Consider the following 17040-nt stretch of genomic DNA (forward strand, 5'->3'; position numbering starts at 1 on the left):
CTATGATAAAAAATAATCGAAAACTTAATATCGGATAAGATGAAAAAAAAAAAAAAAAACCAGTAAAGATACAAATATAACCCTAAATTGATACAATGGACAATTCAAACACAAGCTGTAGCGTTCCGACCCGAGTTAAGTCAACCAAGAATGGGCCAACCATGAAATCTATAACTTTTCTTGCTGAAAATTAGTATAACTTACAAGCCTTTCTGAAACTGATTCTGTAACAATTTATTGAATTAAAATTTATAACATTAACCACTATAGCAAATTAGGAGATATAAGTAACTACCGCAAGAGTTTCCTCCTTACACTCAATACTTTGAAACATAGTTCTATGTTATTTTAAGAAGGAATATTTAATCTGTACAAACACTAATTCTGCTGAATAAATAATGGTATTGGCAGTCTAATGCTTTCCATATATGTATTGTATATATATGATACATTGTCGGATAACAGTATATAGAAAACATGTCAATAATCTGATAAAACATAGGAATATTGTTCATCATTGATAGGTGGGGAAGGAAAGGTGAAGAATAATATGAAAAGAATAGAATGGAAGGCCACACTAGATCACCCATAACAAAAGTAAAAAAAAAAAAGCAAAAAGAAAAAAACATTGTACATCAAGTTAGTCCCCTTTTTGCTTCATGTCCACCTCAGCTTCAAGAACTGTGCCTTGTACAAATAAATAGTGCTTCTGATGCATAAATTCAAAAGATTAGAAAAATATCCGGAAGCCCAATTTGTCTTCTGATACTGATTCTATCCAAGAACTGTGTGTGTACCTATACAAGCATAAGGACTTTCTTGAATGGCGGTTCCATGAGAGCAGCTGCAATCTCCGAAAGTCAATTGTCCTCATGAAGGAGGTTTACATTTTCAAAACCTCTTCATAGATAGAATGGAAGAGGGCAGTAGAAATATACCTCTCACCAAAACTGGGAAAAATAACCTTCAAAGATGAAAAATAAAAGGCATAGGAAAAATCAATAAGCATTATTAAAATGCGTAATTTATCATGGAAAGTAGTAAAATACAACATCTAAATTAATGCAATATGTATACACTTCAGCCCTCCAAATTTCCACTCTTGCTAATTATTGGGCAACATCATTGTTAAGTTTTCCTAGGCCTTTATTTGTCATGTTGCCACTTCTGTGAAGGGAAGCACAGAAACCCAACGTCATCTAAACCCAAAAGAATATAATTTGCTTCTAGCCACTTGTAGTTCTATAAACTGAATGAAGAGAAATCTTAATTATAAGAGGTTAATTTTGCAAAGAGTTATAATAATCTAATTAAAATGGAGTACCCAAAATAAGCGTGCAACATAAATTGGGTGCAAAGATGATGTAGAAAAAAAATGAACTATTGAGTTCAACATTCAACCATTGCTAATCATAAGACTTGAGTAAAAAGAAATATATCTCTAGGAGCAACACCTATTAGTTGTGAGAAAAACTCAGCTTAATTTTATTATATCAACATCAATGTTAGAAATATTTGTAGAATAATTAAACTCACCACAATAAGTTTCCCGGAATTCTCTGGCCGTCTGGCTAAATTTATGGCAGCAGCTGCTGCAGCTCCTGAAGAAATCCCAACCTTGACAGAAATTGAACTAATTATGATAGAACCTATTCTAAAAACCATAATCAAACTACTCTGTTGTTTAAGGTGATATTGTAACATTCAGCAACACACAAAGCTAAAGATGAATAATGTCAAGCCAATAAATAAATTGAAAATTTCATCTAGAATATACACACTAAAAATACGATTGAAAACTAAATGCAGATTACACACTTCAGTGCATATGTAAAACAGTAAAATTCATAATGCCAAAATATTGCAAAATTTCGGCAGATAATTGACATTAAAATATGAAGCATAAAACATATTATATATTCAAATATATAACTTACCAGCAAGCCTTCTTTCAGAGCTAATCTCCTTGCCATTTCAACAGCTTCAACATTGGTAATCTGTGCTTTCGCATATCAAGTTAATTAATAATGGAAAATATACATATAGTCATACACAAATATGAAGTTAATGACACTGCATTATTAGACACAGAAAACCACCAAAGTAATAACTGCAAAGTGTTTAGTGGACGAAACTCCACAGAAAACAGTCAAATCATATGTAGATGATTCCAAAATTGTACCCTTTCACCCAAATTAATGTTAAGTATAAACCTTGTTGTTTAGTACAGAAATACCAAAACCAAAAACCTCAAGCAGGTTATTCTGACCAGAAATAAAGTGGTAAGTATACAACAGAGGAGGAATAACTTTTTTTTTTTTTTGTTTACCTTGATAACCTCGTCAAGCAGTTTGATATCCAAAATGCTTGGCATGAAACCTACAACATACTCTAATACAGTCAACAGCTGAGAAGAAAAATATGATTCAAGTGGATATGGTCCTTGAAACTAACGACATAAAGAGGGGGAAAAAGATCATTCATCAACTTCATAAAAGATTCATACCAGGATTGTCTCCTGAAATTACACTTCTATCTGCAGGTTCCACCCCAACCACCTAAGCAAGACATAATATGCCACACATAAATGCTAGGTTAAAGAAATTAGAACAGCTAAAGCATCACTTGCACTTTAAATATAAGAAGCACGCAAAGTATACAGCAATAATTGTCTATCAGATGCCTAATACCGACACTTATGATGCACAATTTATGTCTTACTGGCAAATGTTGCTTACTGTTTATGGTTTAGTCAAACATGCTAGAATAGACAAACTAATGTTCTGTGCCTTCTGGATTCTTTTGCCTTAATTATTCTATCTCCTCCCCTCTCCCTCTCTCCATCACAGGAACACAGAAAAATAGAGTCAAGTCCCTAAGGGTTTATAATATGAGAAATATAATGCACAAGCCACAAGCTGTCATCATACTGATTCAACAATTACATGTAATTGCTTTTAATACCAATGAAGTGCATATCATGGAAATTTGAAGTCAGGAGCTGATATACTTAATAATGGAAGTAAGTGCCACAGGACCACTACATACCTTATTCAATTTGAAATAACAACTAAATGCATATCAAATGAATAATCAAACCTGTATTTTTTTGTTCATCATTTTCAGATAACGGCCAGTGCCAGTAATAGTGCCACCAGTTCCAATCCCAGCAACCAATACATCAACATTACCCATGGTATCCTCCCATATCTCCGGCCCTGTAGTTTCGTAGTGAATCTGTAATTTGTGCATTTAAATCTTAATAACATGTAACTTAATTTATGTTGTAATTTCTATTTTCACTGATGCACTAAATAATTCGAAACAGTGATTGATAAAGTCAAGGTCTTATAGGAGATCCATTAAGACCTAACCTTTGTATTAGTCATGTTATCAAACTGTCGAAACATGTAAGCATTGGGTGTGCTGCGAACAATTTCTTCAGCTTTGTCAACAGCCCCTTTTAGCCCCTTCTCAGCATCAGTCAAAACAACCTTGGCACCAAATGCACGTAAAAGGACTCTCCTCTCAATATTAACGGAAGCAGGCATTGTGACTATAAGTTTGTACCCCTTTGTTGCTGCAACAAAAGCAATGCCAAGTCCAGTATTTCCAGTTGTTGGTTCAACCAAAGTAGTCTGCAAAATTACAAGCATTGGGAATTTAAGGAAATCCAAGATTCAATACCTTGGCTTTGAACAAACATTACATCATAGCACTATAAGTTTAAAGATAGCTGCAACAGAAAAGACTGCATTGATCTATACACAAAAAATATTCACAATGTACCTTCCCCGGAGAAATTGCCCCAATCTCTTCAGCATCAGATAACATACTATAGCCAATTCTGACATTTTAAACAATAACAGATGTTAACACGTGATCTATCTCCGAGCTGAGCATCAAACTCAAAAAGCACATTTCGAAGTGCAAATCATGGAATGTGGAAAAATTTCTGACAAAAAAAGTTGTACTAATGACCAGGCTTATCTAACATATCACAAAACCAACTCTAACATAAATAAAGAATATAAAGAAGATAACAAGATAATGTCATTTGGTACAAATACCTTTTCATGAAAAGTGTACTTTTAAACAAATCAAGAAAGTGATAGCATGAGTGAAGAGAAAAAATGCTTTTCAAGAAAGATAAAATTTTACTCTAGAGTGTTCACACTTCACAAAAACTGTTATGTACCCTTCAGCATTTTCATAATAGTAATAATAATAATAATCCCCACTTCTGACAATGTCTCATATTCATTCATACATTTTTACTTCACACCATCTTCATATTCATTCTTACACACTCATTATTATTGACCGAAATTTACTACAGGTATGTTTCCGAGAGGGTCTTTGGAGGGGAAAAGAGGGGAGGGCATATTTTTAAATGATTAATACATTAAATTTATGTTAATATATCAATTTATATCTTTCATTTTGAAAAAAAAAATTAAAATATATTTATTTAAAATAAAATTTTTTACCTCCCCTCTCCTGCAACTCACAAAACTATACAAATCTCACTTGGTATTACCGAGTTTCACTCATAATTTCGAGAATGGTAATAAAATTGAGCCAAAAGTAAAAAGCATGTCAACAGCATGTTGATGTTGTGAGTAATACCTGTCCTTGACACTTCGGCAAGGCTGCATAGACTCGAGTTTTGCAGCAATATTTGCCACACACCCTACTGTAACTTTGTTGAGGTATATCATTGGCGTATTTCCAATCAGCTACAACATTTCAACGTTTAAATTAAAAAAAAAAACACTATAATTATGATTCTTATTAAAAGTAGAAAAAACAAAAAGTAATTAATGGGAGAAATGGAAGAACCTGGGTGACATCTTCGGCAATGTTGACGGCGTCAAAGGCTTGTCTGGTAGAGTAGAGTAACGGTGTAGAAGCTCTAAGGGTGGGAAGGGTATAGGGTTTGAGGCTAACAAGAGGGTGGGGTTGGAGCTGAGTAGTAAAAGGAAAACACGCAGTTGAACATGATATTGATGATAGCACCATCGTCATCCTTCAACTCTCACATCTTTTAAGATTTAAGATGGGTTTTATAATTTACCAGTTCCAGGTTGGGCTCTAATCTTGGGCTTGTTTATTGATAAAGAATCATAGGCCTACAAAATAACCAGATTTTTAATAATTTTCTATTTTTTATTATATTTGTTTTCTGATTCATATGATCATTTATGCAATCAGAAAATGTATATAATGTTAAATTATTATATAAATTTTAAAAAATAAAGATATTGAGTTAAATTTTATTGAACTTCAAGAAGTAGTATAATTTGCCCAATACTATAACAACTTACTAATTTTTATGTTAAATTTACATTACACCGCCTCTAAAATCTGAAATTTTTAATTACTTTGAATAATATTCACATATTTTTTTACTTTCCTTTTTCTTCATCTCACTTATTGACTGGCACATTTTAGTTTCATGAGTATTGACTGAAAATTTACATTTTTTTGACCCTCAAGATTCTTTTGTTACATTATGCAGTCAGTTTTAGAGGATTCTTTTTTCTTTACATGAACTGGTTTTCTAACTTAAAACGAAAGAAGCCTTAAGAATGTTTTCATTATAGATTCTTATACATTTTCTTTTTTGGGTTCATTATACTCTGGGCTGATCAATTATTCCATGAAATGCTGTGAGAACAAAAGGCTAAATGGTCTTCTTCACATCCAATTAATACACACAGAATTCTTGTGGAAAACACAATTAATTACAATAGTTAGTGAAACATCTGAAATATTGTTGAAGCTGAAAGCAACATGGAATCTCCAAATAAATGGGAACTAACAAATTCATGATGACATGTGGCCAATTAGTGTGGTGTCATATCACTTCTTGAAAGGGTTGATCAAATCAAGAACAAAGTTCTCAATTTTCATTGCATACGTACCCTCAAGTCCAACCACAAGTATATAACCAATTTGCCTAAACCCTCTTTCCTATCATAGTCAGCATTTTTACATAATATATCTATGAAATATTCTTACATGTCTAGGGTCATATGCCATAACCAATGGTTATGAGGTGCACAACTCTAAACAAAAATTATTTATTTCTCACAAAAATTTAGTACCATAGAGAGACCTGAAAAACCTTCTAGACCTGTTTGTTTTCAATTTCATGAAAGGAACCTTACGTGCAACAGCTTGCCAAATCATTTGGACAGCATCACCTTCCCTAGATGGGAACTGAAACTCAAAGAAACTTTGAACCTCTTTCAACATGTTCCACATTCTAGTCCACTCATCCTTGTCAATACTCCTAATGAAGTTTATCAGAAACTTCTTTTTGAGAGCATCCTTTGTACGAACAAATATGCAAAATTGAGAGTAGTCAAGCACATCCTCATATGGCAACTCAATTTCATCACTGATGATAACAGGAACACAGTGGCTAGTAATTGCATCAAACAAGCGGTTTGATGAAGGGGTGTCACCAGCTATGTTGAGGCAGAACTTGGAAGATCGCATGCCTTCAGTGGCCTTTTTTACTCCACCTTTTTTAACACTCCCAAATGAAAAATGCACATCTTTTTCATGTTTTAAAAGATTAAATAGTTCTTGCCGTACATGACCTCCCTGAGTATATAGGTCTGAAAATTATTAGGCATATGATGACATAACTGCATATATGTAGGTCTGAAAATTTCAAAAGAGTACCTACACAATCTTCAGCATTAGCTGAAAAATGCTGAGGATAATAAAATGGCAATTGACTTCACGTGACAAGTGTAAAGAGATATAAGAAATTAATGAAAGACAAGTATAGGAATTCAAAGAAGATGCTTCTAGTTAAGCAAACTACACCTTTTTATTGTGAATAAAAAATAAAGATTTATGAATTATTACAGTCAACCACATAATCCTGAGGCACCCACGATTAAGCCATTACCAAAACATGAGACTGTTCCATCACTTTCCTCCTACAGCTATGAGATATTAAATTTTATGGAAACACAAATAAGACTAGGACCCACTTTAGCCCTTGTGTATGTGACGCAATCTAAGCAAGCATTTGAGAACATAAATTCCTAACGACTATCTCAAGATCACCATGTGTTTATGATCCTAAACTATCATCATGCAACATGACATGAAGTTTTAGTTAGTTTTTATTAATTAGTAAACATAATCTCATATGTCACATGATAGTTAGCCGAGACCATAGGCCCAAATCATCTATAATATTTTTCCTCCTCTCCATTGTTTAACTTCCAAAATCATTTCATGCCACCACATGCACATGTTCCAACACAAAATATATGATTCAAATTATTTTAGACACTTACTTTAATTACATTATTCAACAATTTAAAATTAATTTTATCAAAATAAACTTAACTTTAAAACACAGAAGTACCGTAAAGGAAAAATTAAGAACTGTTATCTAACTCATAGCTTCAGGAAGTAATTGAAGACTTCTCTCAAAAGCGAAAAAGAAAGAAGCAACAAAACCAAGATATTAAAGAGAAAGAGGAACATACATCTTTTCTATGTATTGCTCCTTGAAAGTAGAGCAATAATGGACGGCTATCAAAGGTGGATTGATCATTGACATAGGGTGCAACTACATGTTTATAAGGTGCAATCACATCTTTCTCAACATTGGCTATGTTGGGAGGGTACCTCCCAAAATCTGAGAGTATGAAGGTAGCAGGCCACAACTTCATTCTCGCATCCGACATACTATTTGGATGATGAGCCAAGATCACATGGTCCCTTCCCCCTGATCTCTTCCATTCCCCTTGAGCTGTCAAATACTTCACCAACTTATCTTGCAACACCTTGTTCTTGCTCTTCTTTTCATGTGGACTAGTTCTTGAGCACCGGTTATAACTCAAAGAAGAAAAGAATGGCACAAAAATAACATCAGATTCACTTGAGTTTCTAACTCTAATTACACTCCTAGCACTGGAGCCTTCAGGTAGTTCTGACGCAAGAAGATCCAAAGTAAGCCAATACTCTATACTATGCTGCAAATTCAACCCTCCAGGGTAACTGGGTATTTTAGTTCTTATATCTGGCCAAACACTGTTTCCTTCAGGTTTCCAATCCAAAAGTCCAAAATGGAACTCAGAAGGCAAATCATGCATGAAAACTTTCAGAAGAGTTTTGTCACGTGCCATGCAATTCACACCTTTTTCTTCTTTAGGTTCTTGTAGTTGTTTCTCATCTTCTTTTTCGTTGTCCACGAGTATTGCTCTATTGCTAAATGAGGGTTCCACGGTTTTGTCACGCACCTGATCAGAATCTGAGTCACTAAAGGAAGAGAAAAGGGTTGGATTTTGATGAGTGGAACTGGTGGAACGCAGAATGAACAACCATGACAACACGAACAACAACGTTGTCATTGCGAAGAAACAGCACAAGGACTTTCTAGAAACAACCTTGATGGTAGAGGTTGACACGGTTCTATCTCCCATTGTAACAACAGCATTCCAAGGGATCAATTCTTGAAACCATGCACCTTGAACTTAGTTGTTTGAAACAAGCACATCACAAACAAAATGGTTGCATTGTTGTTTGTGTTGTGTGTGTGAGTGCTGTGATATGAGTTGGAAGCGTTGGAATAGGGTCTAACTGTTGAAGCGTTCTACTCAGCTTAGAGTTCTCCACGTTTTCGGCTTTAACTAATACAAACGAATCAATCTAAACTCTCTGCATCGTTGATTTTAGTATTCAACCACTTCTATCATGATATCAGGATAACATTATTTCGTGAAGGTAACAAATTATTCTTTATCTTATTGGTTTCTTTTAACCAATTCCCAATTCTAAACGAATTTCAACCTTTTTATCTGATTTATTTATTAGAGTAGATCAAATTTTAAAAACCTATTTAACGAAAGCAAATTTATATGCACATATATTGTTTTAATTTTATAAAATTAATGTATTAATCATAATTATATGTGTATACTTAAAAAAAATATAATAGTTATTAATCTGTGCTCTTTTTTTAAAAAATTACATTTTATTAGTATAATGTATTCATAAGTCTTGTTAGTTCTGAATCAATTTGGCATTGTTCTTGTGCCTATGTTTTTCATTACTATATATATTTTGTTTTATATTTAACAAGATTCAGCAAAAAAATTATGTAATTGAATAAAATAAGACTTATTTACAATCTTTTAATGAAACAAAACAAAAATAAAATAAAATTATTCAATTTAAATTACTCTGAATCAGATTGGACTGGATCTACTTTCAATTTAGAATTAAACCGACCTACAGTGAACACTGCTAGCGCTAGCAATGACAAAGACTAAGGTACTAAAACTACCATGTTCGTTTTCATGTTTTTGGTAAATTGTACTAAAATGTTCGTATCCCTACCTTTAATTCTGGATCAGCACAAGGCCTGGCGGCTAGTCATAGAAAAAGCATACCCTAACTAGTTTTATGACTATTTTGTTCTAAAAAAATTGACCCAACCAAAATACCACAATACGATGTCAAAAATTAACCCAATCAAAATACCATAATAGGATCACGTTCACTCCAATCTAACTTGGCAAAGAACACTTCTAAATGAAAGTTCTTTTGTAATTTCTGAAATGACTTTCATTGGTAAAAATGCCTCAAAACAAAAGTGGACTATATAAAAATTAGAAAGACCACCACTAAGGTGCCCAGCATTGACTGGCATTCGTTTCAGACTTGAATAAACTCTTACCTGAAAATTAATCGTTGATTTTAACTGAATACTTTTGTGTCTGTTTAAAATCTATGTTTGAAAAATAAGGCTCAATTGACGACAATTTTAGTCAACAAAGTTTAAAAAGTCTAATTCATATTTTGCAATTCTAGCACATGGTCAATGTATCATTATCATACAAGCAGCAATTATTTCAGAGTTCAACTCTGAAGAATGATATGAAACTAAATGCACAGTTGATCCAATGCTTCTTCACAGATTAATCGCCAGGAAAAACAAGAAAAATCCGCGATGTGTTTTTCACCAAGGCCATGAAACGCAATGTTAAGCACTCCATCGAAGAGAATCAGAACTGGAACTGCATGTCAGGAGCATATCCAAGGGCATTAAGGTGATCCTGCATGGCCTTGTTCATAGGTGGTGGTCCACATCTCAATATCTGAAAATCCTCAAGTATCATTTCTAATCATTTATCTTCCTTCCACACGATGATTAGCAAAACTAAAACATTGATAACCTCATTTTGGAGGAATAGGTGAAATGATGAAACAATTACCTTCACATCATGTGCTGGAGCAGGGCAATGGGTTTGAATCATCTCCTTTGACACAAATCCAACACCACCATCCCATACTTCAGGAGGCTACAGTGATTACATAATTCAAAGGTGCAACATCAAAACAAATGATCATTAGTCATAGCTGTTAAGAATTATCATATGTTTAGGGTTAACGAAGAAGAAAACAAATTATTTAAATTGCTTCCCCAATTCAATAACCAATTGATTCCAAAATATATTCTCAAGACATCCAAATATTCCGTGACAGTGACAAAAAATCATTCAGTAAGCAGAGTTGAAATATTTTCAGAAAGCATAATTCATTCAGTAAGCAGAGAGTTGAAATATTTTCAGAAAGCATAATCATGTCAGCCATGGCACACTGTATAAGATTAAATGCAGATAGCCTCAAGAGGGCAGATGCAGAGGACACACCTGCAATGCAATATATCACAGGCCTAGTTCTGTTGCAATCTTATTCGTTGTGAAAGCTTAAAAGTAAGATACTATAAACTTACACTCACATTATCCAGACAAAATACAAGTAAATGGGGAGCATTCGGCAGTTGACAAACTTGTAAAGACAATTGTCCACTGTTTGGCAGTTAATTGGATAAGGAAACTCCAAAAGACTGGCCAACTTCCACTAATTTCTTCCAAAAAAGTTCAATGATGTTGTCCATGTTAAGGACTATAAATGAATTATCAACCAAACATTGAATAGACACTAGCATTTTTTAACCTTGTTTGCACTTTGTTATTTGATGCTATCAGGATCAAGTCTTTGCATGACCACTCAATAAACAAAGCAAAAGCAATAGCAACTAACCTGATTTAGCACATAGTATATTTTGAATCGAGCTGGATAGTTGGTGGCAAGGCCATCAAGTTCTTCCTGCACATGCAAATAAGTGAATTTTGAGTAATGAGTCTAATGACATGCTTCAAAATGCAGGCATAGGCCAATAAGAGGAATGGAACACAAACTTATTCTATAATAACATTGCCACAAGGAAACGAACAAAGGATAACAGTTGAGAAAAGTATATATTGCCGCTACAGGAAAACAGGTCTTCAATTCTTTTACACTATAAAATTCCTGAATAGATTTCTATAATGGTGGGCAATTTTAAGGCACACACAGCCCCCTTCATGAGTTTAATGTTTATTCCATACTACAGACAAAATTTGTATGAAGAAGAAGGGCATGATTACTTTGAGAAAACATTTTCTAATTTCATTTCTTATTTTCGTTTTAAATTACAAAAACATGACCTTGTTTTTATTTTGTTTTCTGTTTTCAAAGATTTATATAAAAACAGTGACAATAAAATAAAATGTGGTTTTTATTTCCCATATAAATCTTTGAAAACAAAAACAAAACCAATGTGGCATTGTTGTAATTAAAACTAAAAACTGAAAGTGAAAATAGAAAACATTTTGTCAAACCACACAAGCTCTAATATTTTTCTTGAAGGAAGATATAAGTTGCTAAAACAGTTTGTAAAGTCTCCCACTGAGACAAGTATGTAGGAGGGAGACATGATCTAACTGCTCTCAAATGGATACATGCATTCAACACCCCCACCCCCCCCACAAAAAAAAAAACACCCCCCGAATTATTTACATATCCTATCTATGACTCCTAAGAACAACTTCAAACTTCAGCAAATTGACCTGGGTGGGCATTTTGGGACAGCTATCATATACTGTCAATCTGCAGAATTAATCCTAGTGTCACAAAAAGATCATCAACTGTACAGTTCAATACTTCAAGGCAATACAAACAGATAATCAACTGAGTAAAATGTTGGGTTTGCCATTTAACAAACAAAAATGCATCTTAATGCATCGGCATTCACTCACTAAGTTTGTCAAACAGTAACCACAAGAACATAGAACTTATAGCTGGCATGAAGCAATGGATTAACCTGAATCAAGAGTCAAGTGCATAAATTATTAAATTAAGTGAAGAATATCTTCTATTAAGTTAAACGATAAATTTTAATTACCTTCAAAAGAATGTCCTCATATGTAACATTGGCATAGATAAGATGCACCTTGGTCCTGTCATTTGGGTTTTCCAATATAGCTCTAGCAACCTTCAGCAACAAGCAAGCAAATTAGGCAACAGAAATTCATGAAAGAAATTTCCTCTTAATGAACAGCATGTCCTTAATGATATACTTGGAACATTGGGGTAATTCCAGACCCTCCAGCAAGCATCCCAAATGCTCTAACATCACCAGGTTGGTACCTGAAACGTCCCTGGAAGCAATAATGTTTTAGCCCATTTATCTAAATAACAAGTCGTTCATTTGGCATAAGACATTATGAATTCAGAAATGCATATAACTACATTACACAATGAAAGAAAGAGGGAAATGAAAACAAATTCCTTTCACAAGGAAAGAAGGATAAAAAAAAAGGGGGAAAATATTAACATCAACCTCTAGAATTGATTTTTAGCATTAAAATGTAGAAGTTTTGTTGAGTAATGTTATTAATGATGGATAGCCAAAAAACTGCCATAAAATTATGGTGGATGCTATTGCAGTTTATGGGGTAGCATGGCGATTATTAGAAATATATATATATATATATATATATATATATAGAGAGAGAGAGAGAGAGAGAGAGAGAGAGAGAATAAAATCAAGAAAGAAAAAAAAGAGAGAAGGAATGTCAAGGAAAGCTGAAATAAGAGGTTTAAACAATAAATATAAATACATAAGTCTAACTCAATGCCTAGACAAAATAAATAAATAAAAAACAAAATAGCTGGAAACTAAAACCAATAAAACACAGTAAAACATGAGAAAAAAAGAAAAGGACAATAGCTTGCCAAAAAATAGCAACACAAAGAAAAACAGAGCATTTAGCAGAAAATACAGGACAAGGGTCAAAGAACAGTAGTTTCCTTAAAACACCAGAAAACACCAGTAGCTCACCCCAAAGCCACCAGAAAGAAGTTTTAATGAGTTGCAAAAGACTAAAAACGTTAGAGAAAAAAAGGTGCAAAAATGCAAGAAGGCCCAATTAGTTTTTTTAAACCCATTTGAAACCTTTTTAATTTTGACCCAAAGTACCCCCCATAAATGGTTCTGCAACATTAACGACATTTTTGGGTCAACGAAAAAGCAATTTCCACTGCTACAATCGCTGCAACTGCCACGACAATGAAATGCAACAGGAACCTAGGTTTTAGGGTTTTTCTTTTTGTGGGTCACTCTGGACCAGGTTGGGTCAGAGGGCCAGTTCACTTTTTTCCTCAAAATCCAACATTTTCCGCCATGGCCCACGATCCAAAATCCACCATTTTTCTAGTAAAGCAAGCTATCAACTTCGATAGCATCCCTATTGAAGTTTGGAAATATATAGGAAAACAATAATCTTGCTGGCACACTAAGCTATTTAATAAGATTTAGAGAACTTAGAATATGTCAAATCAGTGAAGGAAGAGCACTGTAGTATTTATATACAAAAACAAGGGCGATATTTAGAATTGTGTGCTGCAACAAAATAAAACTTATGTATGATTCATACTAAAAATTTAATGAAAAAATATCAATATAAAGAAAAAAACTTACATATGATTTTTATTTGTTTGAAAAAAAAAAAAATATGAATCATGTCACTAGCAAATATTCATTGCAAGTTTACATTACTGCTGTAGTGATATCCTAAATTTAGTCCAAAGGTCACTACTTAACTAGGCGGACAACTTTTTTTAGTAACAATAAGGTGACAATTGCCTTGACTTTACACATAAACATAACTACATAGAATCAAAGATATATAGAGTAGAGAGAAATGGCTTCTAAAATGGAAAGTCCCAAAACACTGTTTAATTAACTAGAATAAAAATGTTTTGAAAAACTAACAAAATAAGGGCTTGTTTGGTTTGACAAGATGTTTTCATTTCCTATTTTCACAAATAATTACAAAATTGTTACCTTGTTTTCAATTTGTTTTCCATTTGTAAATATTTATTAAGACAATGGTGAAATCAAATATTAAAAAGCATGAAAGAAATTGGAAACAAGGTAGCATTTTTGAATTATTAGTTAAAATGGGAAATTAAAAAAAAATGTCCTAAGTTACTGAAACAGATCTGCTCCTTGGGCTAACAAATTTAACATGATCTTGACTTGTTGGTGCAAATCTCCTCTGCCATTTTATCAAAATTTAAAATCAATTCAAATATACTGGAAAAAATAGTAGAAATGTCTAAGACAAGCATCTGGGGCTCTGGGTACAACAATTATATGTGAACAAGAACGAAGCATCAATGTTACAAATTACAATGAAAAATTAAGAAAATGGAAATACTGAAAGAAAATTGTATTCAAGTGTGTGGAAGAAACCTATACCTTGGGTCCTTTCACAGCAAGATAGTCACCGACACGCATCTCTCGGAAATGGTGTGACATCCTTCCTTGTGGGTACATCTAATAAATGCATATTTTAGAAAGACATCCAAATAATCAAGAGACAAAACAAAAAAATAGTGCACACAATATAGAACAAGCATAATGATAAAGTAAAATGAATTTTGAGCATACCTTAATAACTAGCTCAAAATGTCCAACATCAGAATCCAAAGTAGTAGGGGTATACGGTTTTATAACCTCTTCACCTTGAGCATCCTTACCCCTGTTTGAAAAGTTTCCAGCTCACAATATGACGACAAAACATTGACAAATAACGAAAAAAATGGAATGGCTTCTATTATACTTATTAATCATCACAATGATTGAGAGAACAAAGTGAGCAGACAGCAAATCAAACACAAATATACACTGAAGTACTGAACTGATTACAATGACAAGGAAAATAGGCACAAGAAAAACAATCAGTCAACAGAACCTGCAACTTATGTGTTGTCCAATTGGAAGGCCCAAAACAGAAGTAGGTGTTGGGAGCTCAAATTTGAACTTTGCCACATTGTGGCTAAGCTGTGTCCGCTTAACAAGTTTGAACTGCTTGAAATTCTCTGGGTCCAAGCAACCTATAAGCACATGGAGGATGTGAATGATTATTCTAACTAGATAGTAGATACAATAAGAGCCAACTTTACATGAATAAACACCAAACATTGAGTGCATTGAATTTAACAATCTCAGGCTGCCATCAAGGTTCACTTTACTATAGTTTCATAATCAAAGTTGTAATTAAGGTCTTTCACTCTCTCCAGACTAAACAAGACTCCATATGATGAAAAAACCTAGTGTTAAGAACTAATGCACTTTGATAAGAAGAATATTTATAATAAAATGTGTTTATAGTATTACAACAGAAAGTATCTAGTAATAATCAGTCAGAAAATGCCACTGGCAACTTTACAACACATAAGACGGTCACCCATCTATAGTGATAAAGCTTTGCTATATCCCCCTTCAAATCTTCCTACTACTTTACAAAGCATGAATTAAATGAAAAGGTCATGGGTTTATTATCTTAAAAACATAAAAAGAAGAAGTCGCATCATACTTTCTTCTGAACAATCCTTAAGACACTCAAAACATGAAATCTGACAGTGGAAACTCTAATTAAGATCAACCACCATGTAACAAACCTAGGCAACAAGGCAGAGCAAGTTGTCTAGAATAAGGAACCGGAAAAGTATCCAGCTAGTTCCATAATGTTAATATTCGAGAATTTCTAGTGTGGGGGAGCATAATAATAAAAGAAAAACCTAAAATCCGAAAGTCATCAAACATGCCTTTGACAAAAAAATTCAGCCTGAATCATTTGACCAATATTTCTTAACACGAATCCCCACCAAATTAAAAGGATGTGTTACTAATCAATCACTCATCAGAAACAGAAAAAGTCAATAGTGGAGATAAACATGCAACATCAAACAAACAGAACTGAAGCCCAGGATAGCTCATATCACGAGCCATTCCAATAAAATTCAAATTAAAGATGCTACACAAATACAATGAGCATTTTCCATGCAGTAACTCACGCCAAATTAATGCTGGTAGGAACACACACTATTGATCTTTCCTAACATACAAGGACCTACCTCCATATCATTAGCAATGTTAAATACGTGAACAAAACTGATTAAAAACAATATTTGAAAAAAATAATTTAAAAACTATATTGTTGGGTCTTCTCTTACTAGCAGAACCAAGACAAAGAAGACCCAAAATTCAAAATCCCTAGAAAATGAAAAGTCATTGGCAGCATCGCCCCAAATGCATAAATCAAAGCAGAAGCATGAAATTGCAAATGGGAAACATATGAAATTGAAAAAATCAAACCTTTGGTCTTCTTAGACGAATAGAGATAGATAGCACCAACCCCAATGGCTACAACAGCCACAGCCACACCCACAAGTATCTGGTTTTCTGGTGTTTGTAAAAAATCCATGATTTGAATAATGGACAATGGGTTTGTGAGTGAGGAAGGAAAAAGGGAAATGGGAAAATATAAGGGAAAGGGTGTTGGTAGGTGGAAAGGGTTTTGAAGGAATTGTGGGTAGTGCTGAGGGATCTGGTGCAACTACCAACCTCTCTCTCACACACACTTATTTCCAATGGAGAAGTGTATACCAATTCAATGTCATAAATTTTAGTACATCTTTCTTATCAGCTAGCAAACACACTTCTTTAAAGACAATTTTAATTATTCAATAAATTAATTAAAAATAAAAATTACTCATTCTAATCTTTTTTTATAAGAAATAAAAAACTAAATTATTATAATTAAAAAATAATAATTTTATTATATTTTTTATAAATATAAATTTTATTTTAAAAATATCTATGAT

The 17040-nt window shown here is 33.3% G+C and overlaps 3 protein-coding genes across 3 annotated transcripts; all 3 read right to left on the reverse strand.

The window, feature by feature from the left end:
- Positions 1-412: 412 nt before the first annotated feature.
- On the reverse strand, positions 413-5030 carry LOC113860942 (probable S-sulfocysteine synthase, chloroplastic). Its single transcript, XM_027493524.1, has 10 exons — positions 4843-5030; positions 4630-4739; positions 3790-3847; positions 3375-3638; positions 3100-3237; positions 2507-2558; positions 2330-2379; positions 1938-1997; positions 1537-1617; positions 413-964 (listed from the first exon to the last, which is right to left on the reverse strand). The coding sequence occupies exons 1-10, from the start codon at positions 5026-5028 to the stop codon at positions 884-886; spliced, it is 1080 nt and encodes a 359-aa protein (XP_027349325.1). The 5' UTR covers positions 5029-5030; the 3' UTR covers positions 413-883.
- Positions 5031-6093: 1063 nt separating this feature from the next.
- On the reverse strand, positions 6094-8459 carry LOC113862220 (probable arabinosyltransferase ARAD1). Its single transcript, XM_027495323.1, has 2 exons — positions 7521-8459; positions 6094-6615 (listed from the first exon to the last, which is right to left on the reverse strand). The coding sequence occupies exons 1-2, from the start codon at positions 8457-8459 to the stop codon at positions 6094-6096; spliced, it is 1461 nt and encodes a 486-aa protein (XP_027351124.1).
- Positions 8460-9776: 1317 nt separating this feature from the next.
- LOC113862853 (NADH--cytochrome b5 reductase 1) lies at positions 9777-16827 on the reverse strand. Its single transcript, XM_027496107.1, has 9 exons — positions 16532-16827; positions 15126-15267; positions 14822-14912; positions 14630-14707; positions 12444-12524; positions 12269-12358; positions 11086-11151; positions 10254-10340; positions 9777-10136 (listed from the first exon to the last, which is right to left on the reverse strand). The coding sequence occupies exons 1-9, from the start codon at positions 16638-16640 to the stop codon at positions 10044-10046; spliced, it is 837 nt and encodes a 278-aa protein (XP_027351908.1). The 5' UTR covers positions 16641-16827; the 3' UTR covers positions 9777-10043.
- Between the last annotated feature and the right edge of the window lie 213 nt (positions 16828-17040).

The sequence above is a fragment of the Abrus precatorius genome, unplaced genomic scaffold (genome assembly GCF_003935025.1).
Source record: "Abrus precatorius isolate BTA unplaced genomic scaffold, Abrus_2018 Scaffold3, whole genome shotgun sequence".
In the NCBI taxonomy this organism is placed as follows: domain Eukaryota; kingdom Viridiplantae; phylum Streptophyta; class Magnoliopsida; order Fabales; family Fabaceae; genus Abrus; species Abrus precatorius.